This window comes from Phoca vitulina, unplaced genomic scaffold (assembly GCF_004348235.1).
Source record: "Phoca vitulina isolate PV1807 unplaced genomic scaffold, GSC_HSeal_1.0 scaffold44, whole genome shotgun sequence".
In the NCBI taxonomy this organism is placed as follows: Eukaryota; Metazoa; Chordata; class Mammalia; order Carnivora; family Phocidae; genus Phoca; species Phoca vitulina.
In genome coordinates, this window is record NW_022589747.1 from 2,685,280 (window position 1) to 2,704,705 (window position 19,426).

The window sequence follows — 19,426 nt, forward strand, 5'->3', positions numbered from 1 at the left end:
TAATTAGAGATACCCAACATTGGAGTAATTTGAACTGTTTAAAGTGAAAAAAAAAAATCTTCCTGGCAATACCATGGAATTGATAATGCACTTAAAAGAATTTGAATTTACTTTCATATGAATATGTGCAAGCTATATTACAGATAATTACCCTGTGAATCCGTGACACTCATATTGATCATCCTGAGTCTGTGAACTTATGGAAAACTTTGCTTATATTTTAACACTGACCTGAGGCAGAAGAGAGTCTGGTAAAGGGGTGCAGACAATCTGGAGCTGTGCTCATGGTTTCTGGATAGTTCCTAAACATGTGGATGGGTAGGTGTTGCCATGGTGACGCCTCAAATGAAAGAAGCATCAGATGAAGAGTCTCAGTGAGAGCGGAGTGGGTGAAAAGCAGACGGCACCATTTATTCTTTATAAACAAGTCTCTGTTGTCTTAACTACTCTCTTCCTTGCATAAATTACTAGGCTAGAAGACTGACCCATGCTACGCCCAGAGAATAGATGAAATGAGCCATTTTGTTGCCAGAAATCCGTAGCATTTTCTTGTGGGGAAGAAGGCAAAATCTTGGCAGTATGAAAATATAATTAGCTATAATTTTACTGTTTTGAAAGGACATTACTTAATCAGATTTGTGGCTTCTCCTTTAGTTAGGTGCAGAAGGGAGATAAAAGTGAATAAAAATCACAGCTTAAGTACCTCCTACGTGAATGATTGCACTCTCTCTTGTCATAAGTGTACTTCTGTTTGAATCCCAACCCAGTGTTCTTGAGAAAACTCCACTGGAGTTAGGTGGTAGGATACATGGTTGCTAAGTTAGTTTGGTCATGAGCTCTCTGAAGAGCTACAAAGTAGTTCCTCAATAAATGACTCAACACCTTCATCTTACGGGTGAAGAGCCAGAGGCCAGGCAGGTGAAGGACTTGCCTCAGTCGCATAGTGTGAAGTGAGTGGTGACTGTCTTCTCAGTCCCAGCACTCCTTCCCTTCCTCCTTCTCTTTAACATCTGTGGATGGAAGTAAAAGGAATATGCCAGATACGGTGGGGCTGATGGTCAGCCTTGCTCAGGTATAGCTTTGACAGGAAGACACTAAGATTGGTTGAGAGGGTGGTCATTGACTTGGTGTACCTGTGGCTGAACAGCCCTAACCTGTGTAGAGGTCAGTATCTATCTCTTATGCTGGCTCGAAAGACTTGGTTTCTCGCATGAATGATACTTCTAAATATGCTTGATATCTGCACATGTATTTCACATGTCATTTATAAGAATATAGATGGTAAAATCTGTGGGGGGTGTGCATGTGTAGGTTTAAATCCAGGGAGTGGACTTATTCTAGCCTTCAGCAGACGAGGTAAAAACATCTTACTGATCCACATTTAAGAAACAAAACAACATGGCGGCATGATACCCTTTCTGAAGCCACGTGCAGCCATTATGGAGGGTGTAGATCCCGTTACTGGCTTTACTCACGGGCACAGAAGCTTCTCCTCACACATGGCTCACATCCAAGAGCCAATGGGTGCAGCTCATGGACAGTCTGGTTACTTAGGAACCAGTTGTGAAAACAGCCCTGCCCTCACCTGACCAAGAAGGCTCTGGGTGCATTAGTGGGTAAACCCTGGGATGATGTTTGGACAGTGGCAATAAAGCCTCAAGCAGTTTGAAGGCAGACAAGTTTAAAAATCTGACTAGGAAGCAAAGCAACCCAGGGCCACTGAATGGTTCTTTGTTGGCTCTTTTTAACTCACTTTGGCAGCTTACAGACTGCTGATAATATAAAGGGAATTAAATACGTGAAGTGAGAGGTAGAACCCAGGCGAAATCTTACTGAATATTGAAACATTGGCTTGGCAGAGACCTCTCAGAAAGCTCAAAACATTTTATTTAATTTTCAGAATTCCTCACTGTTACATCATTAAATAAAGAAAGGGGGGAAAAAGCTGGTCAGCATGCATCATGATAAAAGCCACTTGGAGCTCATTTTTGTGTCAGATCCTCGCCTGAAAAATGTCTTGCCTTTCCAAGAGGTGCTGAAGCATAAAGCATACAGAATGTTATGACCTCCTTTATCAGGTTCAGATAACTGACATGCAGGGGTGTGCAAACCACAAGATAGATGAGAGCATTTTCTAATAACATATAAATGTGATTGACAGTAGGCTTGATGTAGAAAAAGTTTCGTTAGCATCACTCACAGATAGGTTGAGAATTTAGCCATGGGCTCATCTTCTTCTAGGTCAGGTGGGATGAACTCTGGCTTAGATGCTAAACTCTGGCCTCATCCCAGAGCGTCATTATCATATGACCTTTTATTTATTTGTTTGTTTGTTTTGTTATGTTATGTTAGTCACCATACAGTACATCATTAGTTTTTGATGTAGTGTTCCATGATTCATTGTTTGCTGTATAACAGATGACCTTTTATATGCAAATTTCCTCAGGGCTGTGCCCACTTGGTGTCCATTTGGATTATAACAAAGCACCACTGAAATGGGTCCTGTACACCCAAACTCTGAGGTATCAGTTGATCTCTCTAGACAATTCTTTTCTCCTACATTTTGATAAAGAATTTTAGCTACTCACAGAGCAGCAGGTATCTGAGCTAACAAAACAGAGATAGAGCTGCTTCTTTGAAAGAATTAACAAGATTGATAAACCCCTGGCCACACTTATCAAAAAGAAAAGAGAAATGACCCAAATCAACAAAATCATGAATGAAAGAGGAGAGATCACAACCAACACCAAAGAAATACACAGTTATAAGAACCTATTATGAGCAACTCTATGCCAGCAAATTAGATAACCTGGAAGAAATGGATGCATTCCTAGAGATGTATCAACTACCAGAACTGAACCAGGAAGAAATAGAAAACCTGAACAGACCTATAACCACTAAGAAAACTGAAGCAGTCATCAAAAATCTCCCAACAAACAAAAGCCAGGGCCAGATGGCTTCCCAGGGGAATTCTACCAAACATTTCAAGAAGAATTAATACCTATTCTTCTGAAACTGTTCCAAAAAATAGAAATGGAAGGAAAACTTCCAAACTCGTTTTATGAGGCCACGATTACCTTGATCCCCAAACCAGAAAAAGACCCCATCAAAAGGAGAATTACAGACCAATATCCTTGATAAACATGGATGCAAAAATTCTCACCAAAATACTAGCCAATAGGATCCAACAGTACACTAAAAGGATTATTCACCATGACCAAGTGGGATTTATCCCTGGGCTGCAAGGTTGGTTCAACATCCGCAAATCAATCAACGTGATACAATACATTAACAAAAGAAAGAACAAGAATCATATGATCCTCTCAATAGATGCAGAAAAAGCATTTGACAAAGTACAGCATCCTTTCTTGATCAAAACTCTTCCGAATATAGGCATAGAGGGTACATACCTCAATATCATAAAAGCCATCTATGAAAAACCTACAGCGAATATCATTCTCAATGGGGAAAAACTGAGAGCTTTCCCCCTAAGGTCAGGAATGCGGCAGGGATGTCCACTATGACCACTGCTATTCAACATAGTATTAGAAGCCCTAGCCACAGCAATCAGACAACAAAAAGAAATCAAAGGCATCCAAATCGGCAAAGAAGAAGTCAAACTCTCACTCTTTGCAGATGATATGATACTTTATGTGGAAACCCAAAAGACTCCACCCCAAAACTGCTAGAACTCATACAGGAATTCAGTCAAGTGGCAGGATATAAAATCAATGCACAGAAATCAGTGGCATTCCTATACACCAACAACAAGACAGAAGAAAGAGAAATTAAGGAGTCGATCCCATTTACAATTGCACCCAAAACCATAAGATACCTAGGCATAAATCTAACCAAAGAGGCAAAGGATCTGTACTCAGAAAACTATAAAATACTCATGACAGAAATTGAGGAAGACACAAAGAAATGGAAAAACGTTCCATGCTCATGGATTGGAAGAACAAATATTGTGAAGATGTCAATCCTACCTAGAGCAATCTACACATTCAATGCAATCCCCATCAAAATACCATCCACTTTTTTCAAAGAAATGGAACAAATAATCCTAAAATTTGTATGGAACCAGAAAAGACCCCGCATAGCCAGAGGAATGTTGAAAAAGAAAAGCAAAGCTGGCGGCATCACAATTCCGGACTTCCAGCTCTACTACAAAGCTGTCATCATCAAGACAGTGTGGTACTGGCACAAAAACAGACACATCGATCAATGGAACAGAATAGAGAGCCCAGAAATGGACCCTCAACTCTATGGTCAACTAATCTTTGACAAAGCAGGAAAGAATGTCCAGTGGAGAAAAGACAGTCTCTTCAACAAATGGTGTTGGGAAAATTGCACAGCCACATGCAGAAGAATGAAACTGGACCATTTCCTTACACCACACACAAAAATAGACTCCAAATGGTTGAAAGACCTCAATGTGAGACAGGAGTCCATCAAAATCCTAAAGGAGAACACAGGCAGCAACCTCTTCGACCTCAGCCGCAGCAACTTCTTCCTAGAAACATCGCCAACGGCAACGGAAGCAAGGGCAAAAATGAACTATTGGGACTTCATCAAGATAAAAAGCTTTTGCACAGCAAAAGAAACAGTCCACAAAACCAAAAGACAACCAACAGAATGGGAGAAGATATTTGCAAATGACATATCAGATAAAGGGCTAGTATCCAAAATCTATAAAGAACTTATCAAACTCAACACCCAAAGAACAAAGAATCCAATCAAGAAATGGGCAGAAGACATGCACAGACATTTTTCCAAAGAAGACATCCAAATGGCCAACAGACACATGAAAAAGTGCTCAACATCACTCAGCATCAGGGAAATCCAAATCAAAACCTCAATGAGATACCACCTCACACCAGTTAGAATGGCTAAAATTAACAAGTCAGGAAATGACAGATGTTGGCGGGGATGCAGAGAAAGGGGAACCCTCCTACACTGTTGGTGGGAATGCAAGCTGGTGCAGCCACTCTGGAAAACAGTATGGAGGTTCCTCAAAAAGGTGAAAATAGAGCTACCATATGATCCAGCAATTGCACTACTGGGTATTTACCCCAAAGATACAAATGTAGGGATCCGAAGGGGTATGTGCACCCTGATGTTTATAGCAGCAATGTCCACAATGGTCAAACTGTGGAAAGAGCCAAGATGTCCATCGACAGATGAATGGATAAAGAAGATGTGGTATATATATACCATGGAATACTATGCAGCCATCAAAAGGAATGAGATCTTGCCATTTGCAAGGACGTGGATGGAACTGGAGGGTGTTATGCTGAGGGAAATAAGTCAATCAGAGAAAGACATGTATCATATGACCTCACTGATATGAGGAATTCTTAATCTCAGGAAACAAACTGAGGGTTGCTGGAGTGGGGGGTGGGGTGGCAGGGATGGGGTGGCTGGGTGATAGACGTTGGGGAGGGTATGTGCTACGATGAGCGCTGTGAATTGTGCAGGACTGTTGAATCACAGATCTGTACCTCTGAAACAAATAATGCAATATATGTTAAGAAAAAAAAAAGAAGAAGAACATAGCAGGAGGGGAAGAATGAAGGGGGGGAAATTGGAGGGGGAGAGGACCCATGAGAGACGATGGACTCTGAAAAACAAGCTGAGGGTTCTAGAGGGGGGTGGGAGGATGGGTTAGCCTGGTGATGGGTATTAAAGAGGGCACGTTCTGCATGGAGCACTGGGTGTTATGCACAAACAATGAATCATGGAACACTACATCAAAAACTAACGATGTAATGTGTATGGTGATTAACATAACAATAAAAAATTAAAAAAAAAGAACAGAGAGGCCACAGGACGCTTTTAATGTGTCTTTAATGCTTTTTGGAGACCTAGCTCCCCTTTGGTTCAGGAGCCCTGGGCTCCTTTCTGCAGATATTCTACCAAACCACCCACAGTGGTGGATGCCAAGTCATAACAAACACCAGAGAACTGATAGATCTCTAATGTGCAAGATTTGAGTGGGGTAATTTCCACAAACTCAGAGCAAGTGAAAGCGTTTTACTTGCATGGCCAACAGAAGATGTTCTGCTCTGAAAGTGGACAGAAGGGCTCTTCATTCCACTCCAGTGTGAAATCTTATCCTTAAATTAAAAATGTCACTCCCGTGTCACTCGAAATTAGGCAGCCATTAGTGTGATGAGTAGTTCTGAAGACAGAGAATCATATTCTTTCCATTGTTCAATTCCTACATCCCTGGCTGCCATTAGTAACGTGGTCTGAAGCTCAGAGATCCCAACCGGGAAGGAATAAACATGGATGCGAGCACTGCGGAGGCAGGAGGGGCCTTGGGGCCACTGAACGGTGAGAAGGATAATTTGAATAGATCTCCCATATCTTTAAATGGCTTGTACTGTTTAAATATAAGTTTCAGGATGCCTGGGTGGCTCAGTCGGTTAAGCGTCTGTCTTTGGCTCAGGTCATGAACCTGGGATCCTGGGATCAAGCCCTGCATCAGGCTCCCTGCTCAGTGGGGGTCTGCTTCTCCCTCTGTCTCTACTCCACCCTCCCCCCCACCCCACTAGTGTGCTCTCTCTTTCTCTCTCTCTCAAATAAATAAAATCTTTAAAAATAAATAAATATAAGTTTCATACACTTAAATTGTCATAGAGCTAGTTGATTTGGGCAGGGTTTTTAGGAGACCAGGAAAACTCATTCCAGCAGAACATAGATAAACATATTTAAATGCTAAAACTGGTGCAAGGAGTTTTATAAATTAGCGTGTGCAGATGAGCCATTTTTAAAATGTTAACTTTAAATTGAGATGTAATGATCCAGCAATTGCACTACTGGGTATTTACCCCAAAGATACAAAAGTAGGGACCCGAAAGGCTACGTGCACCCCGATGTTTATAGCAGCAATGTCCACAATAGCCAAACTGTGGAAAGAGCCAAGATGTCCATCAACAGATGAATGGATAAAGAAGATGTGGTATATATATACAATGGAATATTATGCAGCCATCAAAAGGAATAAGATCTTGCCATTTGCAACGACGTGGATGGAACTGGAGGGTATTATGCTGAGCGAAATAAGTCAAACAGAGAAAGACATGTATCATATGACCTCACTGATATGAGGAATTCTTAATCTCAGGAAACAAACTGAGGGTTGCTGGAGTGGGGGGCGGGGTGGGAGGGATGGGGTGACTGGGTGATGGACACTGGGGAGGGTATGTGTTCTGGTAAGCGCTGTGAATTGTGCAAGACTGTTGAATCTCAGATCTGTACCTCTGAAACAAATAATGCAATATATGTTAAGAAAGAAAAAAAGAAGAAGAAGAATGTAGCAGGAGGGGAAGAATGAAGGGGGGAATTCGGAGGGGGAGAAGAACCATGAGAGACGATGGACTCTGAAAAACAAACTGAGGGTTCTAGAGGGGAGGGGGTTGGGAGGATGGGTTAGCCTGGTGGTGGGTATTGAGGAGGGCACGTTCTGCATGGAGCACTGGGTGTTATGGCACAAACAATGAATCATGGAACACTAAATCTAAAACTAATGATGTAATGTATGGGGATTAACATAACAATAAAAAAAATTTAAAAAAAAATAAATTGAGATGTAGAATAGCTAAAAATCCTAAGTATGAGGCTTGATGAATTTTTGAGCCCCGAGTCAGGCTCCCTGCTCAGCAGGGAGTCTGCTTCTCCCTCTGCTCCTCTGCCCACTCGCATGAGCATGAGTTGCAAAAAATAAATAAATAAAATCTTAAAAAAAAATGAAACCATACAGTGTATACTCCTTGGTGAGTGGCTTCTCTCTGGCCGTATCACTTTGTGATACAGCCGCACTGTTCTTGCTGTAATAGTTTGTTCATTTGGGTTAGTATTGGCAGATACGTGCTATGGGTGTTCTAGAACATTTGTTGGTGAACCCAAGAAGACCCTTATGTTGTGTACATATTAAGGAATGAAATTGCTTCTGGACGGCATGTGCCTTTTAGCCTTTGCATATGCTGACAAACTGTTCTGATTGAGGTAGAATTCATGCACCGTGATACTCACACGAAGTGCAACAATTGGGTGGTTTTCAGTGTAGTCCCAAAACTGTGCAACTGTTTCCAGTGTGTAATTCCCTAACATTTTCATCGCTTTGAGAAGAGATCTTGTCCCACGAGCAGTCATTCCCTACTTCTCCATCCCCCAGCCTTTGCCAACAGTTAAGTTCCTTTTTGTCTCTCAGGTTTTACTTTTTTTGGACATTTCATAAAAATGGAATCATACAATACGTGGTCTTTTGTGTTTCTCTTCTTTCACTTCGCGTATGTTTTCAAAGTTCATCTGTGTTGTAGCATGTATTTATACTTTGTTTTCATGACTGAACAACACTCCATTGAGTGAATGTGCCAAATTTTGTCCATCCATTCCTCAATCGTTGAACATTAGGTTGTTTCTGCTTTTTCACTACTCCGGGTCATGCTCTCACAGACGTTGAATGTGCGAGTTTTCTCATGGATATGTTTTCAGATCTTTTGAGTGGCTAGCTAGGAGTCATCCTGGGTCATACAGCAGATAACGCTCAGTGGAGCAGCTGAGACTCTGCAAGCTGTTTTTTAAAGCAGCTGCACTACTTTTTTTTTTTTTTTTAAGATTTTTATTTATTTATTTGACAGAGAGAGACACAGTGAGAGGAAACACAAGCAGGGGCAGAAGGAGAGGGAGAGGCAGGCTTCCCGTGGAGCAGGGAGCCCGATGCAGGGCTCGATCCCAGGACCCTGGGACCATGACCTGAGATGAAGGCAGATGCTTAACGACTGAGCCACCCAGGTGCCCCGTAACTGCACTATTTTATATCCCTAACAGTAATGCATTAAGATTAGAATGTTTCCACATCCTCACAAGCATGTATTATGTCTTTTGATTGTAGCTATTCTAGGGGGTATGAAGTGGTACTTTACTGTGGTTTTGATTTGCATTTCCCTAATGACTAATGGCACCAGCCATATTTTTTTTCTATGCTTATTGGCTATTTGTGCATCTTTGGAGAAATCTATATTCAGATATTTTGCCCGTTTAAAAAGTTGGGTTACTTGCAATTTTATTATTGAGTTGTAGGCATTATTTATATATTCCAGAACAAGTACATTATTAGATCTATGATTTACAAAAAATTCCACCATTTGTATAGGCTGCCTTTTTATATTTTTTGATGGTTTTTAATTTTTTTAATTAAAAAATTATTATTATTATTTTTTGTAATTAGTTTTCATTTAAATTCCAGCTAGTTCACATACGGTCTAATATTAGTTTCAGGAGTAGAAGTCAGTGATTCATTACTTACATACAACACCCAGCACTCATCACAACAAGTGCCCTCCTTAATGCCCATTCCCCCACCCCCTTCCCCTCCAGCAACCCTCAGTTTGTTCTCTATCATTAAGGGTCTATTTCCTGTTTTCTCTCTTTCTCTTTTTTTCTCCTTATTTTCATCTGTTCCATTTGTTAAATTCCACATATGAGTGAAATCATCTGGTATTTGTCTTTCTCTGACTTATTTCACTTAGCATAATACCCTCTAGCTCCACCCAAGTCCTTGTAAATGGCAAGATTTCATTCTTTTTGATGGCTTAGTAATACTCCATTGTATGAATATACCACATCTTCTTTATCCATTAATCAGTCCATGGACATTTGGGCTCTGTCCATAGTTTGGTTATGGTTGATAATGCTGCTATAAACATCAGGTGCATGTGCCCCTTCAAATCAGTATTTTTATATCCTTTGGGTAAATACCTAGCAGTGCGATTGCTGGGTGGTAGGGTAGTTCTATTTTTAACTTCTTGGGGAACCTCCATGCTGTTCTCCAGAGTGGCTGCACCAGTTTGCATTCCCACCAACAGTGCATGAGGGGTCCCCTTTCTCTGCATCCTCACCAATATCTCTTACATCTTGTGTTGTTGATTTTAGCCATTCTGACAGATGTGAGGTGATATCTCATTGTGGTTTGGATTCGCATTTCCCTGATGATGAGTGATGTTGAGCATCTATTCATGTGTCTGCTGGCCATCTGAGTGTCTTATTTGAAAAAATGTCTATTCGGGTCCTCTGCCAATTTTTAATTGGATTATTTGGGTTTTTTTGGTATTGAGTTATAAAAATTCTTTATATATTTTGGATACTAACCCTTTATTGAATATGTCATTTGCAAGTATCTTTTCCCACTAGGTTGCTTTTTGTTTTGTTCATGATTTCCTTTGCTGTGCAAAAGCTTTTTATTTTGGTGTAGTCCCAATAGTTTATTTTTGGTTATGTTTCCCTTGCCATGTGTGTCAGGGTTTCTTTACTTCTCAAGGACAAATACTGTTCTGTGTATATAGATGTACCTATCATGTTCTGTTTATCAATTAATTCATCAGTGGACACTTGGGCTATTCATCTTTTGGCTATTGTGAATAATGCTTCTATGAGCACTGATGCATGAATTGATGTATGAATGTATTTCTTTTATTGCTTCCAATTCTTTTGACTGTATATGCAGAAGTAGAATCACTGAATCATACGGTAACCCTGTTTTTATTTACTTTTCCTATGGAAATGCCATACTGTTTTTCATAGCACCAACACTATTTGAAAACAAAAGTGTACAAGGGTTTCAGTTTTTCCACACCCTACCAACACTTATTACTTTTTGTGGCTTTTTTCATAGCCAATTCTTCCCTTGTGCAAGAACGAGTAAACAACAAAACATGTACAACATGAGTATTATTGTACAAAAACTTATTGGAACAGACAAGAAGGAGTAGAACTGTAAAAATAATATATTGACTTATGAAATTTTAAGAAAATTTTAAGAAATTTAAGAAAATACTAAAACATATGATTTGGTATACTTAGGATTTGAAAAAGGAAAGTTTTATAACATGAAGGGAAAAAGTTTCATGACAAATGCCCTCATTGAACTTTAAAGAGAAAAGGATATGGATGTGATATGGACTGTATAAAGGAATAAAAGTACATAGTGGGGCTCCTGGGTGGCGCAGCTGGTTAAGTGTCTGACTCTTGGTTTCTGCTCAGCTCATGATCTCAGGGTGGTGAAATCAAGCCCCATGTCAGGCTTCGTGCTCAACGTGGAGGCTGCTTGACATTCTCTCTCCCTCTCTCTCTGCCCCTCCTGCTTGTGCTTGCTCTCTCTCTCTCTAAAAATAAATAAATCTTTTAAAAAGTACACAGTAGGTCATAGAACCAGTTTTCTGGTGTATTTGTCATTTACAGGAACAGAATTAAAAGTACTGAATATTAAATTAACAATGTCACGGATGTACCTGAGAAGTTTTTTCAGAGTGTAGATTAAAAGTTCATTGAAGCGGCGCCTGGGTTGCTCAGTCGGTTAAGCATCTGCCTTCAGCTCAGCTCATGATCCCAGGGTCCTGGGATCGAGCCCCGCGTCGGGCTCCCTGCTCAGCGGGGACCCTGCTTCTCCCTCTCCCTCTGCCCGTCCCCTCCGCTCATGTTTTCTCTCTCTCCAATAAATAAATAAAATCTTAAGAAAGTACGAATAAAATAAAAGTTCATTGAATTGATGAGTAATGGTAGATTATAGAGGGAATGGAGAGAGAAATATAAAATGTAGTTCTTCCTGTGCGTTGGAGGCAGACAACCTAGAAACAATGGAACAAAACCCTACTGGAAAAAGTTACTGACTCTGGGCTGTGGTCCAACAGGTAAAGGGCTTGGAAATCATCTCTCACATCCTTGCAACAAGAAAATAACTGAATAAACCCAAAATAAGCAACTCTTCTTAGATCCATCAGGTAATTGAGGTCACAGAGTGATCTTCAGCCCACACACTTGGAGAGGCTGACAGCTGGATGCACAGCATCATAGCGTACCAGGGGCAGAAGCTCCCAGCTCGAGCAAGTGTCAGAAGCAACCTCTAAACTCTAGCTGATGAATGGCTACAAGTTCAGTGTGGGCTCGCTTGAGAGTTAAAAACACCCAGTGGGCCTGGTCTCAGGGGCACTTTTGTGAGTTTTATTTCCCAGAGTCTCATAGGTTCTCACTTTGTTGTAGAAAAATCTCTTTGTGCTTCTGTGGGGGAGAAGAGTAATCATTCTAAAAGATGCCCAAAGACCTCTGTTCCTCTTAATGGGAAATATTTTACTAGACCATAACCAGTGGGGGTTTTAGCGATGCCTAACCACTAACCTAACACCCCACTCCAGCCCCCTTGAGCCTTCAATGTGGGGCAAGGAAGTACTCAGCTCAGGCTCACTAAAATACTGAGTTCTAAAGATAGACACTTCCTTCCACACACCCCTCACCACCTCTTCAGTAGAAACAGGGAATCATGGCTAAAAGAAGTGAAGCCCAGACTCTATTTATGATGAAGTCTGTAGGGAGGCTAAAAAACAACAGGGGAGATAAAAACAAGACACCTGAGGAGATTTACCCTCTGATACCTCATCTACAGAAAATGACAATTACAAATTAACTCCAAGCTGGATAAACATACATTAATATGAAAGACACATCTACCTAAATTTCTTTTTTTTTTTAAAGATATATCTATTTATTTCAGAGAGAGAGCATGCTTGCGAGTGAGGGGAGGGTCAGACGGAGAGGGAGATAAGCAGATGCTCTGCTGAGTGGGGAGTCTGACATGGGGCTTCATCCCAGGACCCTGGAGACCGTGACCTGAGTTGAAATCAAGAGTCAGAGGCTTAACCAACTGAGCCACTCAGGCACCCCATACCTAAATTTCTTTTTATCTGATAAATAATGTCCAACTTTCCACCAAAAAATTACAAGGCACTCTGAAAGACAAAAAACACATTCCATGGAGACAAAACGAGCATTAAAACCAGACCCTGATATGGCAGATGGTGCAGTATCAGATTGGGAGTTTAAAATAACTCTGATGTGCTAAGGACTTTAATGGGAAAAGTAGACAGTATGCAAGAACAAATGGGTAATTTAGCAGAGAGATGGACATTGTAAGAAGAAAAATGCTAGAAAGAAAAAGAAACACTGTCAGAGAGAAAGAATGAGAATGAAAAGAACTAGAGAAGGAAGAACGCCCCTGATGGGCTCATTGTTGCCTTGACACAGCAGAGGAAGGAATCAGTGAATTTGCAGACAGATTAATAAAAACTCTGGAAACTGAAATGCAAAGAGGTAAAAGGAAAATATGGAACAGAATATCAGGGAATTGTGATAGTTACAACACATGGCATGTATGCATAATGGTGGTACCAGAAGGAGTACAAGAGAAAGGGACAGAAGAAATATTTGAATAATGATGGCATTTTCTTCCCAAAATGTATGATGGATCACAAAGTGCAGATTGAAGATGTTTACAAAACACCAACGAAAAGGAATACCAAAAACCTACACTTAATCATATGATACTCAACCTGTAGAAAGTCAAAGATAGATTCTTGAAGGAAGCTGGCATGGGGGACAGATACCTTACCTACAGAGCCACAGAGTTAAAAATGACATTGAACTTACTGGAAACCATGAAAGAAGGAAGACAGGGAGTGGAATATTAAAGCTTTCAGATAAAAATAACCACCCACTAGAATTCTGAATCCAGTGAAATTATCTTTCAAAAGTTGAAGGAGAAATAAAAAGAGAAGGAATTTCTTGCCAGCAAACCTATCTTGCAAGAAATGTTGAAAGTAGGAAAATAATAGAGGTCACAAAGTCAGATTTACATAAAGAATGGATGAACATCAGAGAAGGAATAATTCAAGATCTTTTATATTTATCATTTTTAATTGGTCTTATAAGTAACAGTTTGTTTAATATCGTAACAGCAACATTGTATCCAGCCATTGTAGCTTATGGCTAAGTGACATGGATGGTGGCAATACTATGTGGGAAGGGAAGGAGAAATTGAGAACACTCTGTTATTAAGATATTTCCACTTTATTTTTATTTGAAAATGGACTTGGAATGGTTGTGAATGTATATTATGAACTCTAGAGCAACCAGCAAAAAAAATTTTAAAAAGAAATATAATGGATATTCTGAGAGGAGAGAAAATGAAATAGTATGGAATGCTCAACTAAAACCAGATAAGGCAGAAAAAGAAAGAGAAACAAGGGGACCGAATAGAAAATCGTTACAAACATGGCGGATAGGGGCGCTTGGGGGGCTCAGTCAGCTGAGCATCCGACTCTTGGTCTCGGCTCAGGTCATAATCTCAGGGTCCTGAGATCGAGCCCTCTGTCGGGCTCCACACTCAACGCAAAGTATGCGTGGGATTCTCTCCCTCCCCCTTTCCCTCCCCCTGCTCTTGCACTCTAAATAAATAAATAAATAGATAAATAAATAAATATCTTTTAAAAATCCAATGGCTGATATAATTCAAGTGTATCAAAACTCATGTTAAATGTAATGTTCTAAATATAATTGGTGGGGCTGTGCCAATTGAAAGACAAACTACCAGAGTGGGTGAAGAAACAAGATCCAACTATATAGGTTTTGTAAAAGAGTCCCACTTTGTTTTACTTACTTATTTATTTATTTATTTATTTATTTTTAACTAGGCTCCACACCCAGTGTGGAGCCCAACACAGGGCCTGAACCCACAACCCTGAGATCAAGCCCTGAGCTGAGATCAAGAGTCGGATGCTCAACCCACTGAGCCACCCAGGTGCCCCAGGACTCCCACTTGAAATGTAAAGACCCGGACAGATCAACTGTAATGGGAAAAAGAAAGATCCATCACACTGATATTCATTAAAAGAAAGTTCGAGTAGCCACGTTAATTTGAGGCATTAGGGGCCGTTACATCCTTGTGGAGGATTGGCTCCTTTATCATTATGTAATAATGTAGTAATTATTATTGTATTAATTATATAATTATAGGGGACCCCTAATGTGTGTAAACCCAAGCGTGTCAGGATCTGGGAGGACAGAATGGTGTTGCCGAAGGAGAAGAAAGTGCATCCAGTCCCCCTTTCAGTAACCAACAGAACCCACAGGCAGAAAATGGGTCAGGGTAGAGTTGAACCAAGCAGCACATTAATCAGCTGGACCTGATTGACATTTCTAGAATATTCTGTTCAAGAACAGCAGCATGCCCTTTCTTTTCAAGCTCACATGGACGATTCATCAAGATAGACCACATTCTGGGCTGTAAAGTACACCTTAACATTTTTAGAGAACATGCAAAATACTGCCCTCAGAGGACAATAGAATTAAGCTAGAAATAATAGAAAGACAGCTGGAAGATCCCCAGATATTCAGGGATTAAACAAGACACTTCTAATTAGTGTACAAATCAAAGAATAAGTTGGACTCCATTAAAATAAAAACAAAGTCTGTTCTGTGAGGGACACTGAATGGACTGAACACACAAGCCACAGATCGGGAGAAAATAGTTTCAAAACACGTATCTGATAAAAGACTGGTCTCCAAAAGATACAAAGCACCCAAGAATAAGAAAATAAATTAGAATGTGGTCAGAAGATCTGAAGGCATACCTCACTAAAACAGATGTACGGGGCGCCTGGGTGGCTCAGCCGGTTAGGTGTCTGCCTTCGGCTCGGGTCACGATCCCGGGGTCCTGGGATTGAGCCCTGCATCGGGCTCACCAGCGGAGAGCCTGCTTCTCCCTCTCCCTCTGCCTGCCACTGTGACTATCTGCGCTCTCTCTCTATCTCTCTGTCAAATAAATAAATAAAATCTTAAAAAAAAAAAAACAGATTTACAAGACGTACAAATAGCACGTGAAAGGACGCGCAACATCGTACGTCATTAGGGAGTTTCCCATGTAAACAACGAATATATACACACCTGTTAGAATGACTAAAATCCCAAATGCTGACAGTGCCAAACACTGGTGAGGATTGGGAGCAACACGAGCCCTTATTTACTGGAAACGCACATGGTATGGCCACTACCAAGGACAGTTTGTGAGTTTCTTAAAAAACTAAACATGGTCTTATGATATCATGCAGCAATCTTCTCCTGGGTATTTATTCAGATGACCTGAGAACTTACATGCACACACACACACACACACACACACACACACACACAAACCCTGTAGACTAATGTTTACAGCAGTGTTATTAGTAATTGTCAAAATTTGGAAGCAACAGAGATCTCTTCAGTAGGTGAATGAATAAATAACCTGGGGTGCATCTAAACAATGGAATATTATTCATCAGTAAGGAACGAGCTATCAGGCTGTGAGAGGACACAGAGGAACCTCAAATGCATATCGCTAATGAAAGAAGCCCATCAGAAAAGGCTGTGTGCTGCGTGATTCCAGCTCTGTGACATTTTGAAAAGGCAAAGATATGCAGACAGTGAAAAGATCGGTGGTTACCAGCGAGGGGAGGAAGGGATGAATAGGGTCAGGGCACAGAGGATCTCTAAGGTGATGAAACATTCTCTGTGATGCTCTTGATACACGATGCTGTGAATCTGACAAAACACATAGAAATGTACAACACCAAAAGTGAGCTCTAATGTAGAGTATGGACCTAAGGGAATAATAATGTCTCAATATGGGTTCATGAATTGAAACAAAAGCACTAGAGCAATGCAGGATGGTAAGGATGGGGGAGATTTTGGATGAGAGGCGAGGTAGGGTGTGGGAACTTCGCGCACTTTCTGTTCAACTTTCCTGTAAACTGAAGCTACTCTAACAGTCGGAACTCTATTCATTACAAAAATGATTACCTCCCTCTTCCTTTTTTTAATCTTATTTTTCCCCCTCCTCCTTTTTTTTAAATCTTATTTTTTCCCCCTCTTTCTTCTTTATGTGGTTCTTTTCTCTTATGCCTAATGGGCACGGGATGAAAAAATGTGGTAGACTTCCAGGTGCAAGGCAGGGTTATTGGAACTGGTCCGTTCGTTAATTCGGGGACCGCTGTAACACGCGGGCTTCTGTTTTATAAAATGGCAGTGAGGCTTTAAAAAAAAAAACTGCTGTGTGCATGTCTACCAATAAAAGGAAATAGAATGAAGTACAGATTCATGCTATAACGTGGATGAGCCTTGAAGACATGCCAAGTGACAGAACCCGCTTGCAGAAGTCGTATCCTATATTGTTCAGTTTCTGTAAACTACCCGGACTAGGCAAATCCACAGAGACAAAAGCTGATAAGTGGTTGCCAGAGACTGGGGGGACAGTGACCGATTTCTGGGAGTGGGGTTTCCTTTTGTGGGGTCAGAAGCGTCACAGACCTGGATAGCGGTGATGGGGGCCCAACATCATAAATGTCCTTCTTACTGCTGACTTTTATACCTTAACGACTGCTAAAATGATAAATTTTATATGATGTGCATTTTACCACCATGGAAAATAAAAGATAGAATAGGGAAAGAAAAAACTAACGAGTGAAATTTTTCCAGAGGCAGTGGTTCAAACCAAAGCCTGGCATTGTCCAGGTGATCCTTGAACAACACGGGTTTTAAGGTTGCGGGTTCACATAGACAGAGATGCTTGCTTTTCAATAAATCCAGGACTGTAAATGTATTTTCTCTTCCTTTTGATTTTCTTAGTAGCTTTTTCTTTTCTCTAATTTATTTTTTTTTTAAGATTTCGTTTATTTATTTGAGAGACAGAGAGAGCACGAGCCAGGGGGAGGAGCAGAGGGAGAGGGAGAAGCAGGCTTCCCGCTGAGCAGGGAGCCCAATGCAGGGCTCAGTCCCAGGACCCTGAGATCATGACCTGAGCCCAAGGCAGATGCTTAACTGACTGAGCCCCCCAGGCACCCCAGTTCACTTTATTTTAAGGATACAGCATATTCTACATATAACATACAAAATATGGGTTGATCAGCCGTTTGTTATCAGTAATGCTTTCTGCCAACATAGGCTGTCAGTAGTTAGGTTTTGAGGGAGTCAAAAGTTAAACGTGGATTTTCTCCAGCCCGGGAGTCAGTGCCCCTAACATCCCGTGTTGTTCAAGGGTCAGATGCTTAACCAAGGAGGCCCTGTGTAAGGTTTTCTTTAACATAAAAAGCAACGGTGGCCTCAGAGCCAAGCATAGACACGTGGGATGCTACTCATTCACTGAACCCATTTATGCTCCATTAATCAGTTGCATTAGACAGACTGCAGTGAACCTCTCATGGATGAGCCGGGTTAAAGGAATGGGTGTTTGTCTGGGGAGCCGAATTTTCTGGACTGTGCGGCTGCTTCTCTTTGCAGAGAATTCGTGGATCTGTCTTTGGCGGGCGCGGCGGGTGTTCGCATTGGCTACTGTCCGCAGCAGGACGCCCTGGACGAGCTCCTGACCGGCTGGGAACACCTGCACTATTATTGCTGCCTCCGTGGGATTCCCAAGCCGAGCATCCCTCAGGTAAGACTCCCCGGAGTCTTTCAGAAAAGTGTCCTGCTAAGGAATGCTTGGCCAACACCTCCGGTCCCAACAGAGCTCTCTGACCCCTTGAGAAGGAACCACAGTGCCAGCTAAACGTACCTGAAAGATGTTTCCAATCTGATTACACGGAAGGAAACACAGTAAATGTGTTAATGTTGCATTTAATTATGTATTTAAAATAGATCTGAGTGCAGAAGTCACTTGGGGTTAAAGCTAAAAGTGTTTGCAACTTTGTCTCCTCTCCAAGTGCCTTTTGCATTTATTGGACTGTTACTTTTATTCAGGAGCAAACATCATAGACCCTCCCGCTGGTTCGCAGAGAAGGGCTCAGGCTGCCTGCGGAGTGGGGTGGGTTGTTGGAAGGAGGACTTCCCGGTGAGGGGGCTGACACCTGCCCACCTGGCTCCTTCCCTGGGTGGCCTCCAGAGGATGGAGAGGTGGCAGAGACCGCAGACCACGCCCTTCCTCCGTCGCTGTGGGAGGGTGGGGTGGGCACGGTCCTGAGAAAGCCAGAGAGCTGCCATTCTGCCTGTTATGAGCGGTGGTCAGCCAAGCAGAGCTGACAGCCTTGACCGACAGCTCAGAGAACGTGCCAAGTGGTAGCCACTGGAATGGCAGGTGCTGGGGGTGCAGCTTTACCTTTTCTGCCCCTTGTAGAGATTCTGGAATGCTCTTTGCATTTCTGGATCCTGAACAAGGATCAGAAATAAGTGGCTTACGTGGTGCATTTCCAATGCAATTCTACAGGACAAGGAGCGTCCCAGAATTCACGGGAGACAAAACTAACAGCCACTCTTTCACTGGCCCATGAAAATTCATTCCGTGTGCTATTGTGTAATGCTTCTTCAGCCTCCATTTCTTATGGATGCTCTGTAACTTAAGTGCAAGTAAAGCAGAAACCCTCCTCGTCCTCGGAGGGCCCCGCTCCTGTCCCCCACCTCCCGTCTTCATCAAGCCAAGACAACCGTCCGCCCCTGGAGGTCTGCTCATCGTGGTTAAGCAGCTAGTGAAACCCAACACTAATCAGGAGCTCTGTCTTCCAAAGGTGTTTATCTCTGTCAGCTCCCTTGGCTCGTTTTTGATGAAAGAGGCAGATGCTTGGCAAAC

At 41.6% G+C, this 19,426-nt stretch overlaps 1 protein-coding gene across 1 annotated transcript in view; it reads left to right on the forward strand.

The window, feature by feature from the left end:
* The window catches only part of ABCA13 (ATP binding cassette subfamily A member 13), a 369,069-nt gene that overhangs the window by 312,298 nt on the left and 37,345 nt on the right, over positions 1-19,426 (forward strand). Inside the window, exon 56 of the mRNA XM_032430502.1 lies at positions 18,148-18,298. Coding sequence (XP_032286393.1) covers positions 18,148-18,298 — 151 coding nt within the window. The remainder of the gene's footprint in view (positions 1-18,147; positions 18,299-19,426) is intronic.